Genomic DNA, 20,397 nt, shown 5'->3' on the forward strand with positions numbered 1-20,397 from the left:
TTGGGAGGCCAAGGCAGGTGGATCACCTGAGGTAGGGAGTTCGAGACCTGCCTGACCAACACAGAGAAACCCAGTCTCTACTAAAAACACAGAATTAGCCAGGCATGGTGGCACATGCCTGTAATCCCAGCTACTTAGGAGGCTGAGGCAGGAGAATCGCTTGAACCCTGGAGGCAGAGGTTGCAGTGAGCTGAGCTCTGCCATTACACTCCGGCCTGGGGCATCAAGAATGAAACTCTGTCTAAAAAAAAGAAAAACAACAACAACAAAAAGAAACAAACAAAAAGACTTGATATTGTCCTTAATTCCTTCCAAAAATCACATGAGCTTCTACCAATAACTAGAGCGGAAGGACAATCATCAGATATATTTAGCATCGAAGGAACAAAAAGGACAAAATTATTAATTCTGTACTACAATCAATAAAAAGCTAATGTCTGTATTTGTACATTTGGTAATATGATTATGTGTTAAATGGTGGCATGTATATGTGAATGTGTGCCTGTGTGTGTTTTGAGTGGAGTGAAAAATAAGGCAGTAAATGGTTTTTCTGCCACTGGCTGGAACACGAAAAAGTTTATAGGCACATCCAACAACAATGGAAACACAAACCATCTCCGGAAGTCAATATATTCCTTCTACTTCCTGTTATTTTACAAGAAACACTTTCTTACCTAGTTTGTTTTTCCTTATGCTTTCTCTTGGACATTTCTCTATTGTATTTCTTCCTCTTTTTACAAAACCATTGACTTATCTGCAAAAAATGAGGTGTGCGATGTGATTAATACAGAAATAAGGATATTGGTCTATGTGAGTAATAGTACTATAGAAGTGACTTTGTCTATCAATGAAGAAATGTCTATTAATGTCGTCATACCTGTTTATGTGTCATGCCAAATTCAAACGAGAGTGAGAGACTCTCTTGTATTGTGGGGCACCTGTTTAACTTAAACTTTGCCCAGAGAGTGTCCATGAGGGATTTGCTGACTAATCTACCCTTGGAATATTGTTTCTTATTTTCCCTTTTCCTTTTTTCCTGTTCATCTTCCAGCTCCTTTTCATTTTCCTCTTCTTTTTCTCGCTCTCTCTTTCCACCTGCTTCTCCTCCTCCTTCTCTCCATTTCTGCTCTGCCTTTTGTTCATTTTCACTGTAATTGCCATTTGATTGTTCTGGATTTTGATCCCAAGGCATAGCTGGTTGTTTCTGTATAAAAAGATCTGTGGAATAAGATCAAGCTGCAGCTAAATTTGACTTTCAGATCACAGTCAACAATTTTTCATATGAGAATATTTTGATTTTCCTAAATTAGCAATGTTGTACATTGGTGGAAAACATAGAGCAAAGAAAAAGTAAACTTACCAAAACTTAGTGAAGATTTTCATAAAAAGAACAGAAAATTAAAAATAATTTCCCAGGCCAGGCATGGTGGCTCATGCCAGTAATCCCAGCACTTTGGGAGGCTGAAGTGGATGGATTGCCTGAGGTCAGGAGTTCAAGACCAGCCTGGCCACAATGGTGAAACCCCATCTCTACTAAAAATACAAAATTAGCCAGGTGTGGTGGTGGGCAGCTGTAATTCCAACTACTTGGGAGGCTGAGGCAGAGAATTGCTTAAACCTGGGAGGCAGAGGTTGCAGTGAGCTGATATTGTGCCATTGTACTCCAGCCAAGGTGACAGAGCCAGACTCCATCTCAAAAATAAATAAATAAAAATAGAAATACAAAAATTAGTCAGGTGTGGTGGTAAGTGCCTGTAATCCCAGCTATTCGGGGGGCTGAGGCAGGAGAATCACTTGAACCTGGGAGGAAGAGGTTGAAGTGAGCCGAGATCATGCCATTGCATTCCAGCCTGGGCAACAGGAGCAAAACTGTGTCATAAATAAATAAATAAATAAATAAATAAATAAATAAATAAATAATAGTTTCCTGCTGGGCACGGTGGCTCCTGCCTGTAATCCAAGCACTTTAGAGGCCAAGGCAGGTGGATTACTTGAGTTCCGGAGTTTGAGACCAACCTTGGCAATATAGCAAGACCTCATCTCTACTAAAATAAAAAAATTAGCTGAGTATTGTGGCATTCACTTGTGGTCCCAGCTACATGGGACCACATGAGGTGGGAGGTTTGTGTGAGCTCAGAAGGTTGAGGTTGCAGTGAGTTATGATCACACCACTGCACTCCAGTCTGGGTGCCCGAGTGAGACTGTATCTCCAAAAAGGAAGAAAGACAAAGGAAGGAAAGGAGCTATCTGTTGAAATTAATAAATTTCCTTGTGATATTAGTCAAAAATAAATGACATTGAAATGAATAAATCATGAGATGCAACAAATTTTGTTGCAGGAAGTCAGGGACCCTGAACGGAGGGACCGGCTAGAGCTGCAGCAGAGGAACATAAATTGTGAAGATTTCATGGACATTTTTCAGTTCCCAAATAATACTTTTATAATTTCTTATGCCTATCTTACTTTAATCTCTTAATCCTGTTATCTTTGTAAGCTGACGATGTACGTCACCTCAGGACCACTGTTGTGTTAACTGTACAAACTGATTATAAAACATGTGTGTTTGAACAATAGAAATCAGTGCACCTTGAAAAAGAACAGAATAACAGCAATTTTCAGGGAACAAGGGAAGAAAACCATAAGGTCTGACTGCCTGTGGGGTCGGGCAAAATAAGAGTCATATTTTTCTTCTTGCAGAGAGCCTATAAACGGATGTGCAAGTAGGGAAGATATTGCTAAATTCTTTTCCTAGCAAGGAATATTAATAATACCCTGGGGAAGGAATGCATTCCTGGTGGGGGAGTCTATAAACAGCCACTCTGGGGGTGTCTATCTTATGTGGTTGAGATAAGGATTGAAATTCGCCCCGGTCTCCTGTAGTACCCTCAGGCTTACTAGGATTGGGAAACTCCACCCTGGTAGATTTGTGGTCAGACCGGTTCTCTGCTCTCAAACCCTGTTTTCTTTTGTTTAAGATGTTTATCAAGACAATATCTGCACAGGTGAACACAGACCCTTATCAGTAGTTCTGATTTTGCCCTTGTCCTGCTTCCTCAAAAGCATGTGATCTTTGTTCTGCCTTTTGCCCTTTGAAGCATGTGATCTTTGTGACCTACTCCCTGTTCATACACCCCTCCCCTTTTGAAATCCTTAATAAAAACTTGCTGGTTTTGTGGCTCAGGTGGGCATCATGGTCCTACAGATATGTGATGTCACCCCCGGAGGCCCAGCTGTAAAATTCCTCTTTGTACTCTTTCTCTTTATTTCTCAGCTGGCTGACACTTATGGAAAATAGAAAGAACCTACATTGAAATACTGGGGGCTGGTTCCCCTGATAAAATTTACAATAAACTCCATAGTAAAATGATAATCAATAAAGCCAAAAGTTGGTTCTTTGATGAGATTAATAAAATCATCTGCAAAGACTGACCAAGTAAAAAGAATGCACGCGTAAATAATATTACCATGAAGGAAATATAAGTTTATTGTACTTGAATGGACATATTTCTTTTTCTTTTTTTAAGATGGAGTCTTGCTCTGTTGCTCAGGCTAGAGTGCAGTGGCACAATCTCAGCTCACTGCAACCTCCCCCTCCCGGGTTCAAGTGATTCTCCTGCTTCACCCTCCGGAGTAGCTGGGATTACAGGCACATGCCACCACACCCACCTAATATTTGTATTTTCAGTAGAGATGGGGTTTCACCCTGTTGGCCAGGCTGGTCTTGAACTCCTGAGCTCATGATCTGCCTGCGTTGGCCTCCCAAAGTGCTGGCATAAGCCACCACATCCTGCCTAAATACACTTTTAAAATACTCAACTCAAAGGCCAGGCTGAGATGAACATTTTAATACCTACTTTTTGGTGAATATATGTATGCATTTCTGTTGAGTGTATACTTAAGAGCAGAATCCTTGGATCATGGGGTAGGCATACATTCTAATAAATATTGCCAAACAATTTATCAATTTGTACCCCATTGACAAATGTGTGAGAAGTTCTGAATGTTCCACATTCCCCAGGTTTGGCATTCACTTCCTTTTTTCTCTACACCCCAATTCCTATCTTTGTTTTAGCCATTCTAGTGGGCACGAATTGGTATCTCATGTAGTTTCAATGTCAAGTTCCCTGATCAACAATTCAGTTGCACACCTTTTGACATGTTTATTGTTGACTGGAATATCCTCATTTGAGAAGTGCAGTATAGACCCTTTTAATGGCCCTTATTTGCCATTGACTTATCAACCCTTTACTAAAGGCCACACTGTCATGGTGAGGCTCCAGGTAACTCCAAGGTAAGCCTTATGCTTGGGCTGGGGGAGAACAATCTCTCCAAAACACCTTTGTACTGTCCGTAGGGGCCTTACCCTGGATAGCACCAATGAGGCAGCAGAGGATGACCTTTATTACTCCAAATCCCAAAACCCTAGAAAGTCTTTTCCAGGAGGTGGAGAGAAGGACCGCGGGGCTTTTCAACCAAAAAGACCCCCTGAGTCCGAATTAACTCTTTTTTCTTTTTCTTTTCTTTTCTTTTTTTTTTTTTGAAACGTAATCTTGATCTGTCACTCAGGCTGGAGTGCAATGGTGGAGTTCGGCTCACTGTAACCTCTGCCTCCTGGGTTCAAGCGATTCTCCTGTCTCAGCCTCCCAGTAGCTGGGACTACAGGAGCCCACCACCACGCCCGCTAATTTTGGTATTTTTAGTAAAGACGAGGTTTCGCCATGTTGGCCAGCCTGGTCTAGAACTCCTGACCTCAAGTTATCCGCCCTCCTCGGCCTCCAAAAGTGCTGGGATGACAGGTGTGAGCCACCGTGCGCGGCCTGAAAGAACTCTTCACCGGATCTCGCCCTGGGCCTTCCCAGCCGAGCGGGCCCGCCCGCGGGAATAGCCGAGGCAGTACCTCCCGGCCGCAGGCGGTGAGGGGCTCGGGTATCTTTGAATGTAGATACGCTCACACCCTCCTAACGGCGGCGCCAAGGGTGGTGGGGCCCAAAACTGTTTCCCCGTCAAGAGTTCTCCTGCCCCGGTCGCAGGAAGACGCCTGAGTGGGGCGCTCGGAGGGATCCCAAGCAGCCTCCAGGGCTGGACCTTGCGGTGGGCAGTTGAAAAGCCGGGAGGGGCCGGACCACCCCGAGCGCAGGTGGGTGCTTGTCTTGCTTACGGAGGGCGCCCGATGAACCGAGTCACGTTTTGCGACCACATTAACGGACCATTCAAAGTCGAATCCTAGGCTTTTCGAGGCAGTTAGTGGGTGCCAACGGCTGCGGGCGGGGCCGGCGGGAGCGCAGTGGGGCGGTCGCTGTTACTGCCCGGCGCGGCGGCGGCGTGGGGCCAGCGCAGAGGCGCAGCGGCCCGGGAGGTGAGCGCTGAGCGAAGCCGCGGGGCCCAACCGCAGTCACGGGGTCTGGGAGGTGGGTGCGCCGCGCCGTCCCTGAGGCCGGGGGCTGCGGGAATGAGGACCTGAACTGGGGTAGAGGTGGCTGAGCTGGAGTCGAGGTGGGCGGCTACTCGGAGGTGGGCCGGGCTAAGGGAGAAGTGTCCTGCGGCTCTGGGAAACTAGCCTTGGACCCCTGGAGAAGCGATTTGTGATTTACTGAGCACCTACTATGTCCTGGGCTCCACTCTAGGTGCTGGGATCCCACAGCAAACGAAGCCACCCCAGCCCTTGCCCTCCTAGACTGTATATGTATATATATAGACAAGACAAGAAAATGTATAGATATGTAACAAAATGCCGTAAATTTTCATGAATAAAAATGTAGTAGGGCTAGGGGAGTGGGCTGTAAAGTTGGGAGTGGGGAAGGGGTCGGTCTGAGAGGCCTTTGTGAGGAAGTCTTTTGGCAGGAGACCTGAAATGAAGTGAGGGAGCCTTGGGAGCATTATCCAGGCGGCGGGAACTGGATTCCGGAGGCGGAACTTCCTTAGCCTTGAAAGATACCTACCAGGAGTTTAAGTGCTGTGCGGGTGGCTCAGCTTTGTAGATTTGTGCGAGATGAAAATTGGAATTGTCTTAGGAAATTATGGATCGATCATTCATTTATTCAGTGCTGGATTCATTCAGTGATTTATATCTGAAGCGTGAGAGAATGGGAGTAAGGCCAAGTGCCCTTGGCAAAATACTGTTATTAGTTTTGTCCCAGTTTAATACACAAACTAAATTTAGAATTTCCATTGATTTTTAAGAAGAGCTAATCTGAGTTAATTTTACATATAAGTAAATAGTACCTCACTTTTTTTTCTTTTTTTCTTTTTTTTCCGTGCTCAGCCCTCTATTGGAGATTCTGCCTCCCCTGCGACTGATGTCTTCTTGAGCACACTCCCACGGTGGGTGGCTGCCCCGGGTGGGTGTGCACTGGTGGCTCAACAGGGTGTAGGGTAGGGGTCTAGTGTCCTGTCCTCTGAGAGGGGACTTTGGTGAACTTGCGTTTGGGTAGGGATGCACGTGAAGTGGTATTGGATCCCAGGACTTAGGGCCCCTTCCTCCTGGGGGCACACAGGTTCCCTTCCTCCTTGGGGAGCAGCCCAGGAATGGCTGTCTTGGGGCCTTCCCTCAGTGCCTCCAGGACCTGGAGTCCCATCTCTTCAGAAGGTCGTCTTTCCTTGGAGGGGTCAGAGACTCCTGCCCAGGGCTCTAGAGTCACGGTGAGAACACCTGCCTCAGTCCTGCACTGCACTTCTCTTGGCCTGATTTCTCCACTGGGAGCTGGGACCCGAAGCCCTCAAAGGGAGGATCCCCGGAGAGAGGGTCGTGGGCAGAGAGCTGGTACAGACCAGTGTCCGCAGGGAGGGGTGACTGGCTGGGGGCCCAGGACATCAGGAGGGCTGGGGTGGCCCAGTCATCTTTGTCCTTGGCGGGGTGGCCCAGTCATCTTTGTCCTTGGCGCCATGTTTGAGGATGCAGGTGAACTCCACCTAGTTGAACTTGCCTTTCTTATCAGTGGGCACCTCCCAGTACATCTCATCCACTTCCTCATCTGTGAAGCTGTCACCCATGGTGGTGAGCAGCTCCTGGAGGTGGTCTTCATGAATGAAACCTGAGGATTCCTCATTGAAGCAGGTGAAGGCGTTTTGGATCACATCCTGGGGCTCTGTTCCATTCAGCTTCTCCCCAAACATGGTGAGGGAAGTGGTGGAAGGTGATGGGCCCTGGGGCCTCCCTCATCATGCCCTGCAGGTATTTATGTTTGGGGTTCTTCCCCTATGAGGCCAGCTTGTTGTGCTGTCCCCCTTGTCATTGAAGCCATCATGATTCTGGTCAATCATGTTGAAAGCCCCCTTAAACTCCTGGCTGTGGAACTGGTCGAACATCGCGAACACATTGGATGTGGCCCGCTGTAGTCGCTTCTTGGTGGTCTTGACTTTGGTCCACTTGCTGGACATTTTGGCTTCAGGTGGGTGGGGCTTCACTGGGTGCTTGGAGCTGGGCTGACCATATGACTTTACTTTTTCCGAAAAGTATATTTATTTGAGTTAAAAGGCTTCTGAGGTTTTTTTGTTTGTTTGTTTGACTTTGTTTTTCCCAAGTGGGAATGATCTAGAAGATAAGAACTCTAGATACAGGAACAAAAAGAGTGAGGCACAGGGTGGGGAAGATAGCAGAGAGAAATGAAAATGAAATAAGGAAGCTGTGGAATAGTGGAAGGGACAGTCTGTCCTAATTCTCCTCCTCCTCCTAATAGGAAATAATACAGGTTCAACATAATGTATCTCAGCAGACCTTCAGAACTATCAATCCAAGTCAGGAGAGCTGGTAGAGGAGGAAACAGAGTCACATTTGATAACTGGTTAAGCAGAATCGTGATTTCCAACTTCCCTGTGGCTCACTGAAGCAGTTTAGGCTAAGGTGATGCTATGAGGAGAGGTGGCTTGTTCTAAGTGTTTTAAATTTTATGTGGCAAGGTAAACCACAAATCACAGAATTTTATGACAGCAAGATTACCTAATCCAATCGTTGCTCATTTTGCAGATGGGGAAACTGCTAGTTGGTGACAGAGAAACAACTCAAAATATAGGAGAGACATTTTTACCTTACCTTCAGCTGTCTCTCCCCAGAACCCTTATTTGATAAAATGCTTCTCAATGGCTTCTGAATGAGTAGAATCAGCTTTGTTGAGGATCCCAGAATTGAGTTAATCTAAAACATCATTAGTATTATATAAATTTTCACTTTCTTCCAGAAGTATTTATTGGAGTGTCCATTGGCGAGGGGGCTAAACCACAGCCTCTTCCCTCAAGGAGCTTAAGTAGATGGGGTAAATGAATAACTAGACAATTACAATTTACAGGAAGCAGTACCTTGGAGAGAAATTGGAGAGGGAGTCAATTCCTAGGATAGCAGAGAGATGGACAACAAACCGCATGTGAGTATTAAAACTGATGTCAGATATCAAATTGGTTGGTCAGGGTTATGTTGATAATCCCAATACCTCCCATCTGCCTAAACTTTTCTTGTCTTGATGTGTAATAGATGTAAGTGGTGGTGGGAGAGACTATTGCAGCCAGTAGACTTGGTACATTCCCAAAATCTTTTTATTCATAAGTAATTAGTATTTGCCATTTGCAGCCTTTTGTGCTTTAATATTATCAAGAACAAGACGAATGATAAAATATTTATGATCAGCATTGTAATTGCAAACAGGCCTCAGTAATAATCATACGCAACTGGTTTTGAGGGAATTTCCTTGTAAAGAACCATGGCTATATAGGTGTGAAGAGTAACGTAGAGTAATATATGAATGTACACAATAATAATAACTTTATAGAGCAGACCATAGAGTGTAACTGAGTCATTGTACTTGCATACTGTGATAAAGATCCAGAAAATGTATTCAGCAATATATGAGCCTTTGGATTGGGCTGGAGGATAGGATAGGCAGCATCTGGTATTTAAATTACATAATGCCTAATTTGTCACATGTGCTCACCTCTGGAAAGACTTTCACTAAGCTTGTTTTCTGGGAACTCACTCACATCTTGAATGCCTTGCATCTCTGACTCTCAGATTTTTTCTGAACATTTTAGTAGTCACACTTAGAGAAGCAGAGCATACTTAGTCAACACTTTTTTTTTGAGATGGAGTTTCACTCTTGTTGCCCAGGCTGGAGTGCAATGGTGCAATCTCGGCTCACCACAACCTCCACCTCCCAGGTTCAAACGATTCTTCTGCCCCATCCTCCCAAGTAGATGGGATTACAGGCATGAGCCACCACCACCAGCTAATTTTATATTTTTAGTAGAGATGGAGTTTCTCCATGTTGATCAGGCTGTTGTCAAACTCCCGACCTCAGGTGATCCGCCCACCTTGGCCTCCCAAAGTGCTGGGATTACAGGCTTGAGCCAGTGAGCCCGGCATGATGTTTTTGTATTTTTGTAGAGACAGGGTTTCGCCATGTTGGCTAGACTATTCTTGAAATCCTGACCTCTGGTGATCCACCCGCCTCGCCCTCCCAAAATGCTGGGATTACAGGCATGAGCCACTGTGCCTGACCAGACATATTCTTTTATTCAAGTATTTTTTCTCTAGCAAAACAATTTACAGGCTAATATGCAGCATTTTTCTGGGAAGATGTAGTAGTTCTTTATTTATATAGTTCATTTATTCACTGAACTATTTCTCAAGTAGCTATTATACTACAGGCACTGTTGGTGCCTGGGACTGCCCTGATAGAGAAGGAAGTGATAAATTCCAAGAAGAAAAATAAAGCAAGATAAGGGGATAGAAAATGGTGGAATGGACAGGGAGGATTTTGATTATTCTAAATGCAGGCATACCTCAGAGATAGTGCAGGTTTGGTTCCAGACTATTGAGATAAAGCTAATATCCAATAAAGCGAGTCGCAGAAATATTTTGGCTTCCCAGTGCATATAAAATTTATGTTTATACTATACTGTTGTGTATTTCCTGTACAATATCATTGTGTCTAAAAAGATGTATATACTTTAGGATCACGAGGTCAGGAGCTCGAGACCATCTTGGCTAACATGGTGAAACCCCGTCTCTACTAAAAATACAAAAAATTAGCCGGGTGTGGTGGCGGGCACCTGTCGTCCCAGCTACTCGGGAGGCTGAGGCAGGAGAATCACGTGAACCTGGGAGGCGGAGCTTGCAGTGAGCTGAGATTGCACCATTGCACTCCAGCCTGGGTGACAGAACGAGACTCCGTCTCAAAAAAAAAAAATGTATATACTTTAATTTAAAAATACCTTCTTGCTAAAAAATGCTAACAATCATCTGAACCTTCAACATGTCATAGTCTTTTTGCCTCTGGAGGGTCTTGCCTCAGCATTGATGGCTGCTGACTGATTAGGGTTGTGGTTACTAAAGGCTGGGATGGCTGTAGCAATTTATTTAAGTAAGACAGCAGTGAGGTTTACTGCATCTATTATAGACTCTTATTTTCACTAAGGAGTTCTCTGTATTATGTGATGCTGTTTGATAGCATTTTAGTCACAGTAGAATTTCTTGCATAATTGGAGTCAGTTCTCTCACACCTTGTTACTGCTTTATTAACTAAATTTACGTAATATTCAAAAATCCTTTGCTGTCATTTCAGTAGTCACAACATGTTTCCTAGGAGTAGATTCTTTGTCAAGAACCACTTTCTTTTTCTTTTTTTTTTTTTTTTTGAGACAGAGTCTCACTCTGTCGCCCAGGCTGGAGTGCAGTGCAGTGGAACGATCTCAGCTCACTGCAACCTCCACCTCCCAGGTTCAAGCGATTCTTCTGTCTCAGCCTCTCGAGTAGCTGGGACTACAGGCACCTACCACCACACCCGGCTAATTTTTGTATTTTTAGTAGAAATGGGGTTTCACCATATTGGCCAGGCTGGTCTCAAACTCTTGATCTTGTGATCCACCTGCCTCGGCCTACTAAAGTGCTGGGATTACAGGTGTGAGCCACCGTGCCCGGCCTGATTTTTTTTATAATGAACATTATTATTATTATTTGGAAATGGAGTTTTGCTCTTGTCATCCAGGCTGGAATGCAATGGCGTGATCTTGGCTCACTGTAACCTCCGCCTCCTGGGTTCAAACGATTCTCTTGCCTCAGTTTCCTGAGTAGATTACAAGCACCTGCCTCCACACCTGGCTAGTTTTTGTATTTTTAGTAGAGATGGGGTTTCACCATGTTGGCCAGGCTGGTCTCCAACTCTTGACCTCAGGTGACCCGCCCACCTTGGCCTCCCAAAGTGCTGGGATTACAGATGTGAAACACCTCACTCGGCCAATTATTATTATTTATTTATTTTTATTTTATTTTATTTTTTTGAGATGGAGTCTTGCTCTGTCGCCCAGACTGGAGTGCAGTGGTGTGATTTCCGCTCACCGCAAGCTCCGCTTCCTGGGTTCACGCCATTCTCCTGCCTCGGCCTCCCGAGTAGCTGAGACTACAGAGTCCGCCACCACACCCAGCTAATTTTTTGTATTTTCAGTAGAGACAAGGTTTCACTGTTAGCCAAGATGATCTCAATCTCTTGACCTTGTGATCCGCCCGCCTCAGCCTCCGAAAGTGCTGAGATTACAGGCATCAACCACTGCGTCCAGCCAACATTATTTTTGAAAAATATACAATGAATAAGCCGGGTGCAGTGGCTCACACCTGTAATCTCAGCACCTTTGGGAGGCCAGGGGCATGGATCACGAGGTCAGGAGATCAAGACCATCCTGGCTAACACGGTGTAACCCCGTCTCTACTAAAAAAATACAAAAAAAATAGCCGGGTGTGGTGGCGGGCACATGTAGTCCCAGCTACTCGGGAGGCTGAGACAGGAGAATGGTGTGAACCCGGGAGGCAGAACTTTCAGTGAGCCAAGATCGCATCACTGCACTCCAGCCTGGGCAACAGAGCGAGACTCCATCTCAAAAAAAAAAACAAAAAAAACCGTATATGTATATGTATATGTATATGTATATGTATACACACACACACACACACACACATACAATGAATAGGCCAGGCATGGGGCTCATGCCTGTAATCCCAGCACTTTGGGAGGCTGAGGTGGGTGGATCACCTGAGGTTAGGAGTTCGAGACCAGCCTGGCCAACATGATGAAACCCCATCTCTACCAAAAATACAAAAAATTAGCCAGGCGTGGTGGTGCGCGCCTGTAATCCCAGCTACTTGGGAGCCTGAAGCAGAAGAATCGCTTGAACCTGGGAGGCAGAGGTTGCAGTGAGCTGAGATTGTGCCACTGCACTCCAGCCTGGGCAACAAGAGTGAAACTCCGTCTCAAAAAATAATAATAATAATAATAATAAATATATACCTAGATGTTTTCACATCAATATATATTGCAATACATCATTCTTTTTAATGGCTACATAGTTTTTCATTGTATGACAACACCATTGATTCATTCTACACTTATTGAGAGGCTACTCTATAACAGGCACCAGGCTGGATTGAAGGAACAAAGAACTTAAAATAGAAATTGACAGAGGGGCCAGGTTCAGTGGCTCATGTCTGTAATCCCAGCACTTTGGGATGCCAAGGTGGGCAGATCACTTGAGGCCAGGCATTCGAGACCAACCTAGCCAACATGGCGAAACCTTGTCTCTACTAAAAATACTAAAATGGCCCAGGTGTTCTGGCGCAATCATAGTTACTTAGAAGGCTGAGACATGAGAATTGCTTGAACCTAGTAGGTGGAGGTTGCAGTGACCTGATATTGTGTCATTGCACTGCTGCCTGGGAGACCAAGCAAGACTGTCTCAAAAAAAAAAAAAAAATATAAAAATATATATATATATATATATATATAATAAAAAGAAATTGACAGAGAGGGAGCTTCTTTAGAAAGAGTGGTTAGGGAGGTCAGGCACGGTGGCTCACGCCTGCAATCCCAGCACTTTGGGAGTCCAAGGCGGGAGGATTACCTGAGGTCAAGAGTTGGAGACCACCCTGGCCAACATGGTGAAACCCCATCTCTACTAAAAATACAAAATTAGCCGGATGTGGTGGCACACACCAGTAGTCCCAGCTATTCAGGAGGCTGAGACAGGAGAATTGCTTGAACCTGGGAGGCGGAGGCTGCAGTGCAGTGAGCCGAGATCGCACCACTGCACCCCAGTGAGACAGAGCGACACTTCATCTCAAGAAAAAGAAAGAAAGAAAGAAAGAGTGTTTAGGGAAGGTCTTTTTTTTTTTTTTTTTTTTTTTTTTTTTTTTTTTTTTTTTGAGACGGAGTCTCGCTCTGTCGCCCAGGCTGGAGTGCAGTGGCGCTATCTCGGCTCACTGCAAGCTCCGCCTCCCGGGCTTACGCCATTCTCCTGCCTCAGCCTCCCGAGTAGCTGGGACCACAGGCGCCCGCCACCTCGCCCGGCTAGTTTTTTGTATTTTTTAGTAGAGACGGGGTTTCACCGTGTTCACCAGGATGGTCTCGATCTCCTGACCTCGTGATCCACCCGTCTCAGCCTCCCAAAGTGCTGGGATTACAGGCTTGAGCCACCGCGCCCGGCCGGGAAGGTCTTTTTAAGTAGTGACATTGAAGTTGGGGTCTAAAAGAATATGCTAGCCATGGGAGAAAATAACATTTGCGGCAGAGGGAACATATATATAGGGCCCTGAGATACAAAAGAGCTTGGTGTGCCTGAGGAACTGAGAAAGTATCAATGCAGTTGGAACTAGCAAATAGGAAGAAGTGAAAGTTCAAGATGAGAGGTTAGATAACAATTCCCCTCCCCTCCCCCACCCTCCCCCACCTCGGGAGCCGGAGTGTTACTCTGTTGCCCAGGCTGGAATGCAGTAGCTTGATCTCGGCTCACTGCAACCTCTGCCTCCTGGGTTCGAGCAATTCTCCAGCCTCAGCCTCCCGAGTAGCTGGGATTACAGGCGTGTGCCAGTATGCCCAGCTAATTTTTGTGTTTTTAGCAGAGACAGGGTTTCACCATGTTGGTCAGGCTGGTCTCGAACTCCTGACCTCGTGATTTGCTTACCCTGACCAAACAAAGTGCTGGCATTACAGGCATGAGCCACCGCACCCGGCCTTTTTTTGGAAGATCAGTTTTGGACATGTTGAGTTTGAAGTGCTTACAAGATATCCATGTTGAGATTTATAGTGGGCAATGTCTTTTGCAGGTGAAGCTTCAGTAGAGTGGTTGCAATGGAATGTGGGTAAGAGTGCTTTAACCTTTGAGCAAAAATCATGTTTCCTTTGGAAGTTATTGCTGAAGATCATTAACTAGTGGCCAGGTGCAGTGGCTCACACCTGTAATCCCAGCACATTTGGGAGGCTGAGGTGGGCGGATCACCTGAGGTCAGGAGTTCGAGACCAGCCTGACCAACATGGAGAAACCCCATCTTTACTAAAAATACAAAATTGGCTGAGTGTGGTGGTACATGCCTGTAATCCCAGCTACTCGGGAGGCCGAGGCAGGAGAATCGCTTGAACCTGGGAGGCGGAGGTTGCCGTGAGCAGAGATGTCACTCCCTTATGAGCCATTGCACTCATGGGCCATTGCACTCCAGCCTGGGCAACAAGAGTGAAACTCCATCTCAAAAAGCAAAAAAACAAAAAAACAAAAAACAGAAGAAGAGAGAGGAATCAGTGAGACTCATTAGGAGACTACTTCAATAGATCAAGGGACAGTCTATAATGGTTTTGACAAGTATGGTGTAGCAGACATGAATGAGTGGAAGGAATCTAAGAGTATTGTGGAGATAAAGGTAACAGTTTTTGTTGGTGGATTAGATGTGGAAGATGTGGGAAAGAGAAAAATCCTGAATAACTCCTAGCTTTTGCAATTTGGTGAATAGTGATAAAATATTTACTGAGATGTAAAAGACTAGAGAAGGAAAGATTTGGGGGTTTGAAAGATAAACAGGACTTCTCCTTTGGCTATGCGTAATTTGAGAGGCTTTTTTTTTTTTTTTTTTTTTTGAGACAGAGTCTCGCTCTGTCGCCCAGGCTGGAGTGCAGTGGCGCAATCTCGGCTCACTGCAAGCTCCGCCTCCCGGGTTCACGCCATTCTCCTGCCTCAGCCTCCTGAGTAGCTGGGACTACAGGCGCCCGCCACCGCGCCCGGCTAATTTTTTTTTTGTATTTTTAGTAGAAACGGGGTTTCACCGTGGTCTCGATCTCCTGACCTTGTGATCCGCCCGCCTCGGCCTCCCAAAGTGCTGGGATTACAGGCGTGAGCCACCGCGCCCGGCCTTGAGAGGCTTTTTGACCACCCAGGTACAAATAAGACAGGCTATAGATATATGACTCTAATCGCTTCTTAGCCTTTTGGCCAAGATCAAGTGATATATGACTCTGGAAGTCAGGGGAAAAGCCATCAGTGAAAAAGTTAACTAACTTACAAGACAGCCCATTATATTTTGGATAGCTCTAGTTATCAGAAAGTTCTCGCTGTTACACTAAGGTAACTGTAAATGTTATATAGATTTGATGCCCATTTCCATTTGGGGTTTCTGAAAAGTACACACTTTTCTAAGTACATTAAATATTGGAAGATAGTTATCACATTCTCTCCCAACATCTTCTATTTTCTGAGCTAAACAAACAATTCTAGTTTCTCCAGCTGTCCTTCATGACCTGTTTCCAGACATGTTATCATTCTGGTTGGTCATATGCCATAGAAGGTAGGATGCCAAGGACTAACGTGACCAGAATAATCATACACAAAATGTAGGACTATCATCCCTGGGATTTGCCATTCTTTCAGAAATATGTTTGCCTTTCATAGTTTATCTGTTTTCTTTCTTTTTCTTTTTTTAAGACAGCATCTTGCTCTGTCACCCAGGCTTCAGTGCAGTGGTGAGATCTTGGCTCACTGCAACCTCCGTCTCCTGGGTTCAAGAGATTCTCCTGCCTCAGCCTCCCAAGTAGCTGGGACTACAGGCATGCCACCATGCCTGGCTACCTTTTTTTTTTTTTTTTAAATGGAGTCTCTCTGTTGCCCTGCCTGGAATGCAATGGCACGATCTGGGCTCACTGCAACCTCCACCTCCCAGGTTCAAGCGATTCTCCTGCCTCAGCCTCCTGAATAGCTGGGGTTACAGGCGCGCGCCACCATGCCTGGCTAATATTTGTAATTTTAGGAGAGACAAGGTTTCACCATGTTGGTCAGGCTGGTCTCGAACTCCTAACCTCATGATCCGCCCACCTCGGCCTCCCAAAGTGCTGGGATTACAGGCATGAGCCACCGTGCCCGGCCCTGTTTTCTTTTTTATTGTCATTAGTATGTCAGTGTTCCTACCTGTCTCTTCTTATTTTCATCTAATCCGTTGTTGGATTTGGAAATCAAATAACCAATTGAAGCTATCAGATGTTAACATTTTGCTTTGTGTGTTTAGGATATTTTGTAATAATTTAAAAGGAGAGAGAGAGTAAGTGCTTCCTGAGGAGACCAAAGCCTTTCTATGAGTTATGCTTTGAATTTTAGCGAGAAAACCTTTCTTTTTTCTTTGTTTCCTCTAGACTATATATAAAATAAATGAATTTCCCAAACAGTTGAGTGTCAGATGGGTGAGGTATTTCAGCCTTTTGCACAGGATCTCACTGGAGATTTTCTGAGATGTCTTGCTGAAATCAAGGTGCATGGTGTCTGAGGCGGTGGTTCTCAAACAGCGGTGATCTGCTCCCAGTGGACATTTGGCAATGTCGAGATATTTTTGTCGTCATGATTGCAGGAAAAGGATTACATCCTTCTAGTGGGGAGAGGCCAGGGATTCTGCTAAACATTCCGCAATGCATGGAACAAGCCTCTGTGACAAGTAATTGGCCCCAAATCTCAGTAATACTTATGTTTAGGACTATGATATTTCTCTGATTTTATTAACTTTATGGCAAAAAGACAAGTTTTAACCTTAATGAAATAATTCCACTTCCACTGCTCTCTTCTTTTAGTACATACAAATCATCTCTGAATAATCTTTCTAGACTTTAGTGGGAAAAAAATGAAGCGCTGCTTTTTTCCACTTTTGCAAAATGGAAAAGTTTACATTTTTCTGTCACCATTCTCAATCTCCATAATTTTTAAAATATTAACAGTGCCCAGTGATTAAATTTGGACACTATGTTCATATACTGTTATTTAAAGAAAAATTATACTCTCACCATATCTCATTTTCCTTTCTGGCCTTTTGTTTCTCTTCCCCATGTTTATTCATTTGTCGCAGTTGTAAGGTTTTTCTTGAGGAGGTAAGTAATCCTGCTTTTCTTCTGTCATCTCTAAAAACTACGTAAATACAATACAACTTAAACTAGAAGCTCTGTTCTTATCTTTTAGGAACCCTAGTGAGACATGTAGCTATTTTGGAACGAGGCTATACTAATCATGTTGACTGGTTACTTATTAGTGAGAGAGATGGGGGCAGAAGTCACTGTCCTGTCACCAGGTAGATAAGAATGTGGGAGACAAAGAATGATGTTGTTCTCTGCACGTCCTCCACGTGGGGACACTGGAATCTTTTCTGGGGCTGTGGTATTTCTTTTGTATTGACTGCAGCTGTCAGGATCAAAGAAGAACTAATGAGACAAAAGTAAATAGCTTCATTCTCAGGCTACCTAAGAGGAGTAAGGTCTGATGGAGATTAAAAGATGAAAGGGGAGAAACAAATTCTTTCTCAGCCATACCCAGATACAACTAAGTCACTCTTTTCACATGCTTCTGATTTTTCAAATTCTATGTTACCACTTAGAATCTAGTGGCAAAAATGATCTTTTCCTAATGCTTTTTTACTTACTACATTTTTATTATTTTTTAAGATAGAGAACAATAATGTTTCCTAATCTCAATGCTTTTATATTTAGAGCTAGAGATTTATTCAATCAGCTAGTCATTTATTAAATTATATATTGGCTATGTCTGTATGTTCCAGACCCAAACATGAACCAAGGAAAGGCTCCAAAAACTTGGCAGTTTCAAGTATATATTTGAAAGAGGATTGATAAGTGAATACCTGATTAGTAGTTGAAATATTTATATAATTTTTCACCTTTCTTCTGGGGTAATGACTATTTCAGATGCATGAATCACAAAGTATTTGTTAGGGCAGTGTATTCGTAGAACCCTTGAGACTGCACACAATAAAATAGCTAGTATCTTTCTTTGGCCATAAGACCACCTTCTAGAATTAGAGAACTGAGACACAGTTTAATGACTTTAAGTTTTCAGCACAGTCTGTAGGATAGTCTGTACCACAGTTTGTGCTGATACTTACGTTTTCTCACTTCTAACCTTGTCTTTGTTCTAAAAACAGAGGTGAGAGAAGATTGTTTGCAGAAAATGCTTTCCACCGTTGTACCAAGTGTGTTTCTCTCCAGAAAGCCTCTGAAGCAACCAAGTTGGGGTTCAGGGTTGAGGTCGAGGAAAGCAATGGAAAAGCAAAAGTAAAACTTGGGAGGCTGAGGCAGGAGAATTGCTTGAACCCAGGAGACGGATGTTGCAGTGAGCCAAGATCATGCCACTGCACTCCAAGCCTGGTGACAGAGCAAGACTCTGTCTCAAAAAATAAAGAAAGAAAGAAATAATAAATAAATCAATAAATTAGTTCATTCCTTACCTGAGGGCTTACACTTGAAGTAGCACTACTGGTATTCAAAGACAGCGGCAGCATCCTCAAACTTGTTTTTCCAGCATTATCTTTTACTAGACTCCTGTAAGTGCCTTATTCCTCAGCTAAACTGGACTAAGCACCATTCCCCAGCCTTCCCACAGACTGCCTACCACCAGACACGTGCCCAGGCCATTCCGCCTTACTGAAATGCTCTTTTCTAATCTTTATCTCTTCCTTCTTAGTCTACCCGTCTTTCAAGATCCATTCCAAATACCAACTTCAAGAAGCCTTTCTCGGTGTTTCCACGTGAATAAAATCTCATGATTCTTGGCTCTTTTTTTTAGCACTTTCTTGTCTTGTCCCCTCCAGCACCAGATTATAACTTGAGGTCAGAGACTTTGGGTTCCCTGCATCGCACAGCAGAGTGTTGTGCATTTTGTAGGCTTTCTCCTTTTCTTTTTTTTTTGAGACGGAGTCTCGCTCTGTCACCTAGGCTGGAGTGCAGTGGCCTGTTCTCGGCTCGCTGCGACCTCCGCCTCCCAGGTTCAAGCGATTCTCCTGCCTCAGCCTCCTGAGTAGCTAGGACTACAGGCTCACACCACTACGCCCGGCTAATTTTTTTTTTTTTTTTTTGTATTTTTAGTAGAGGTGGGGTTTTACCAGGTTGGCCAGGCTGGTCTCAATCTCCTGACCTCGTGATCTTCCCACTTTGGCCTCCCAAACTGTTGGGATTACAGGCGTGAGCCACTGTACCTGGCCCAGGCTTTTTCAGTATATATCCATATATATTTTAATTTTTTTAATCACCTTTAAAAAAAAGCTCATTCAATTCTTTCTAGGATTAGAAAGCTGTTATTTCTTGATTGACTTATGTGTACGTATGTAACAGTCTTGCTGTCTTGCCCAGGCTGGAGTGTAGTGGCATGATCACAGCTCACTGCAACCTCAACCTCCAGGGCTTGACTGATCCTCCCATGTCAGCCTACCAAGTAGCTAGGACCACAGGTGAGCGCCACCATGCCTGGCTAATTATTTGTATTGTTTGTAGTGATGAAGTTTTGCCATGTTGCCCAGGCTGGTCTTGAACTCCTGGACTCAAGCAATCCTCCCACCTCAGCCTTCCAAAGTGCTGGGATCACAGGCATGAGTCACTGCGCCCAGCCTATGGATGTTTTTATCAAGATGTTATATTGTCCGAAGATTGAGAGGTCCAAATAAGAACTCAGTTAAAGCGGGTGCAGTGTCTCAGGCCAGTAATCCCAGCACTTTGGGAAACAGAGGCGGACTGATCACCCTGAAGTCAGGAGTGCAAGACCAGCCTGGCCAACATGGCGAAACCCTGTCTCTACTGAAAATACAAAAATTAGCCAGGTGAGGTGGCGGGTTCCTGTAGTCCCAGCTACTTGCAGGCTGAGGCAGGAGAATCACTTGAGCCTGGGAGGCAGAGTTTGCAGTGAGCCCAGCTTGTGCCACTGCACTCCAACCTGGAGAACAGAGCAAGACTCTATCTCAAAAAAAATAATGGAATTGGAAAAAGCAAAATGTTTGGCTAGGATGGGCAGGGACAAGGATGCTTAGGTAATAGAGACTGGAAAAGAGGATGGAATAGACATAGGAGCATTAAGTTGGTGGCTACCTGGGGCAAATGGAAAAAGAAAAAAAAAAACAAGGGAATTGTTTAAAAAAAAAAAAAAGACAAACTGAGATACAAATATTGAAGAGCTGAAAGGAGAATAGTCAAGACATAAGAGTTGTGTCTAAGGGAAATATTTCTAGGTTTTGGTTGTCCTAGGGAGGTTCCTTTCTGTGCATGTCAGAAGATGACAGGCAAGAAAGGAAAGTGGGAACTAATAAGGAAGTGAAGGTAACCCCTTTATAACCTCCCACTGGTTCA

At 44.4% G+C, this 20,397-nt stretch overlaps 1 protein-coding gene and 1 pseudogene across 1 annotated transcript in view; one reads left to right on the top strand and one right to left on the bottom strand.

Moving 5' to 3' along the window:
- Positions 1-5,391: 5,391 nt before the first annotated feature.
- Positions 5,392-20,397, top strand: part of LOC112634127 (solute carrier family 2, facilitated glucose transporter member 3-like) — a 43,560-nt gene continuing 28,554 nt past the window's right edge. Inside the window, exons 1-5 of the mRNA XM_025401261.1 lie at positions 5,392-5,409; positions 6,264-6,339; positions 6,951-7,055; positions 7,173-7,389; positions 8,284-8,358. Of these exons, the coding sequence (XP_025257046.1) occupies positions 8,341-8,358 (18 nt within the window). The 5' untranslated portion in view covers positions 5,392-5,409; positions 6,264-6,339; positions 6,951-7,055; positions 7,173-7,389; positions 8,284-8,340. The remainder of the gene's footprint in view (positions 5,410-6,263; positions 6,340-6,950; positions 7,056-7,172; positions 7,390-8,283; positions 8,359-20,397) is intronic.
- LOC112635004 lies at positions 6,812-7,378 on the bottom strand (annotated as a pseudogene).

This window comes from Theropithecus gelada, chromosome 11 (genome assembly GCF_003255815.1).
Source record: "Theropithecus gelada isolate Dixy chromosome 11, Tgel_1.0, whole genome shotgun sequence".
NCBI lineage: Eukaryota > Metazoa > Chordata > Mammalia > Primates > Cercopithecidae > Theropithecus > Theropithecus gelada.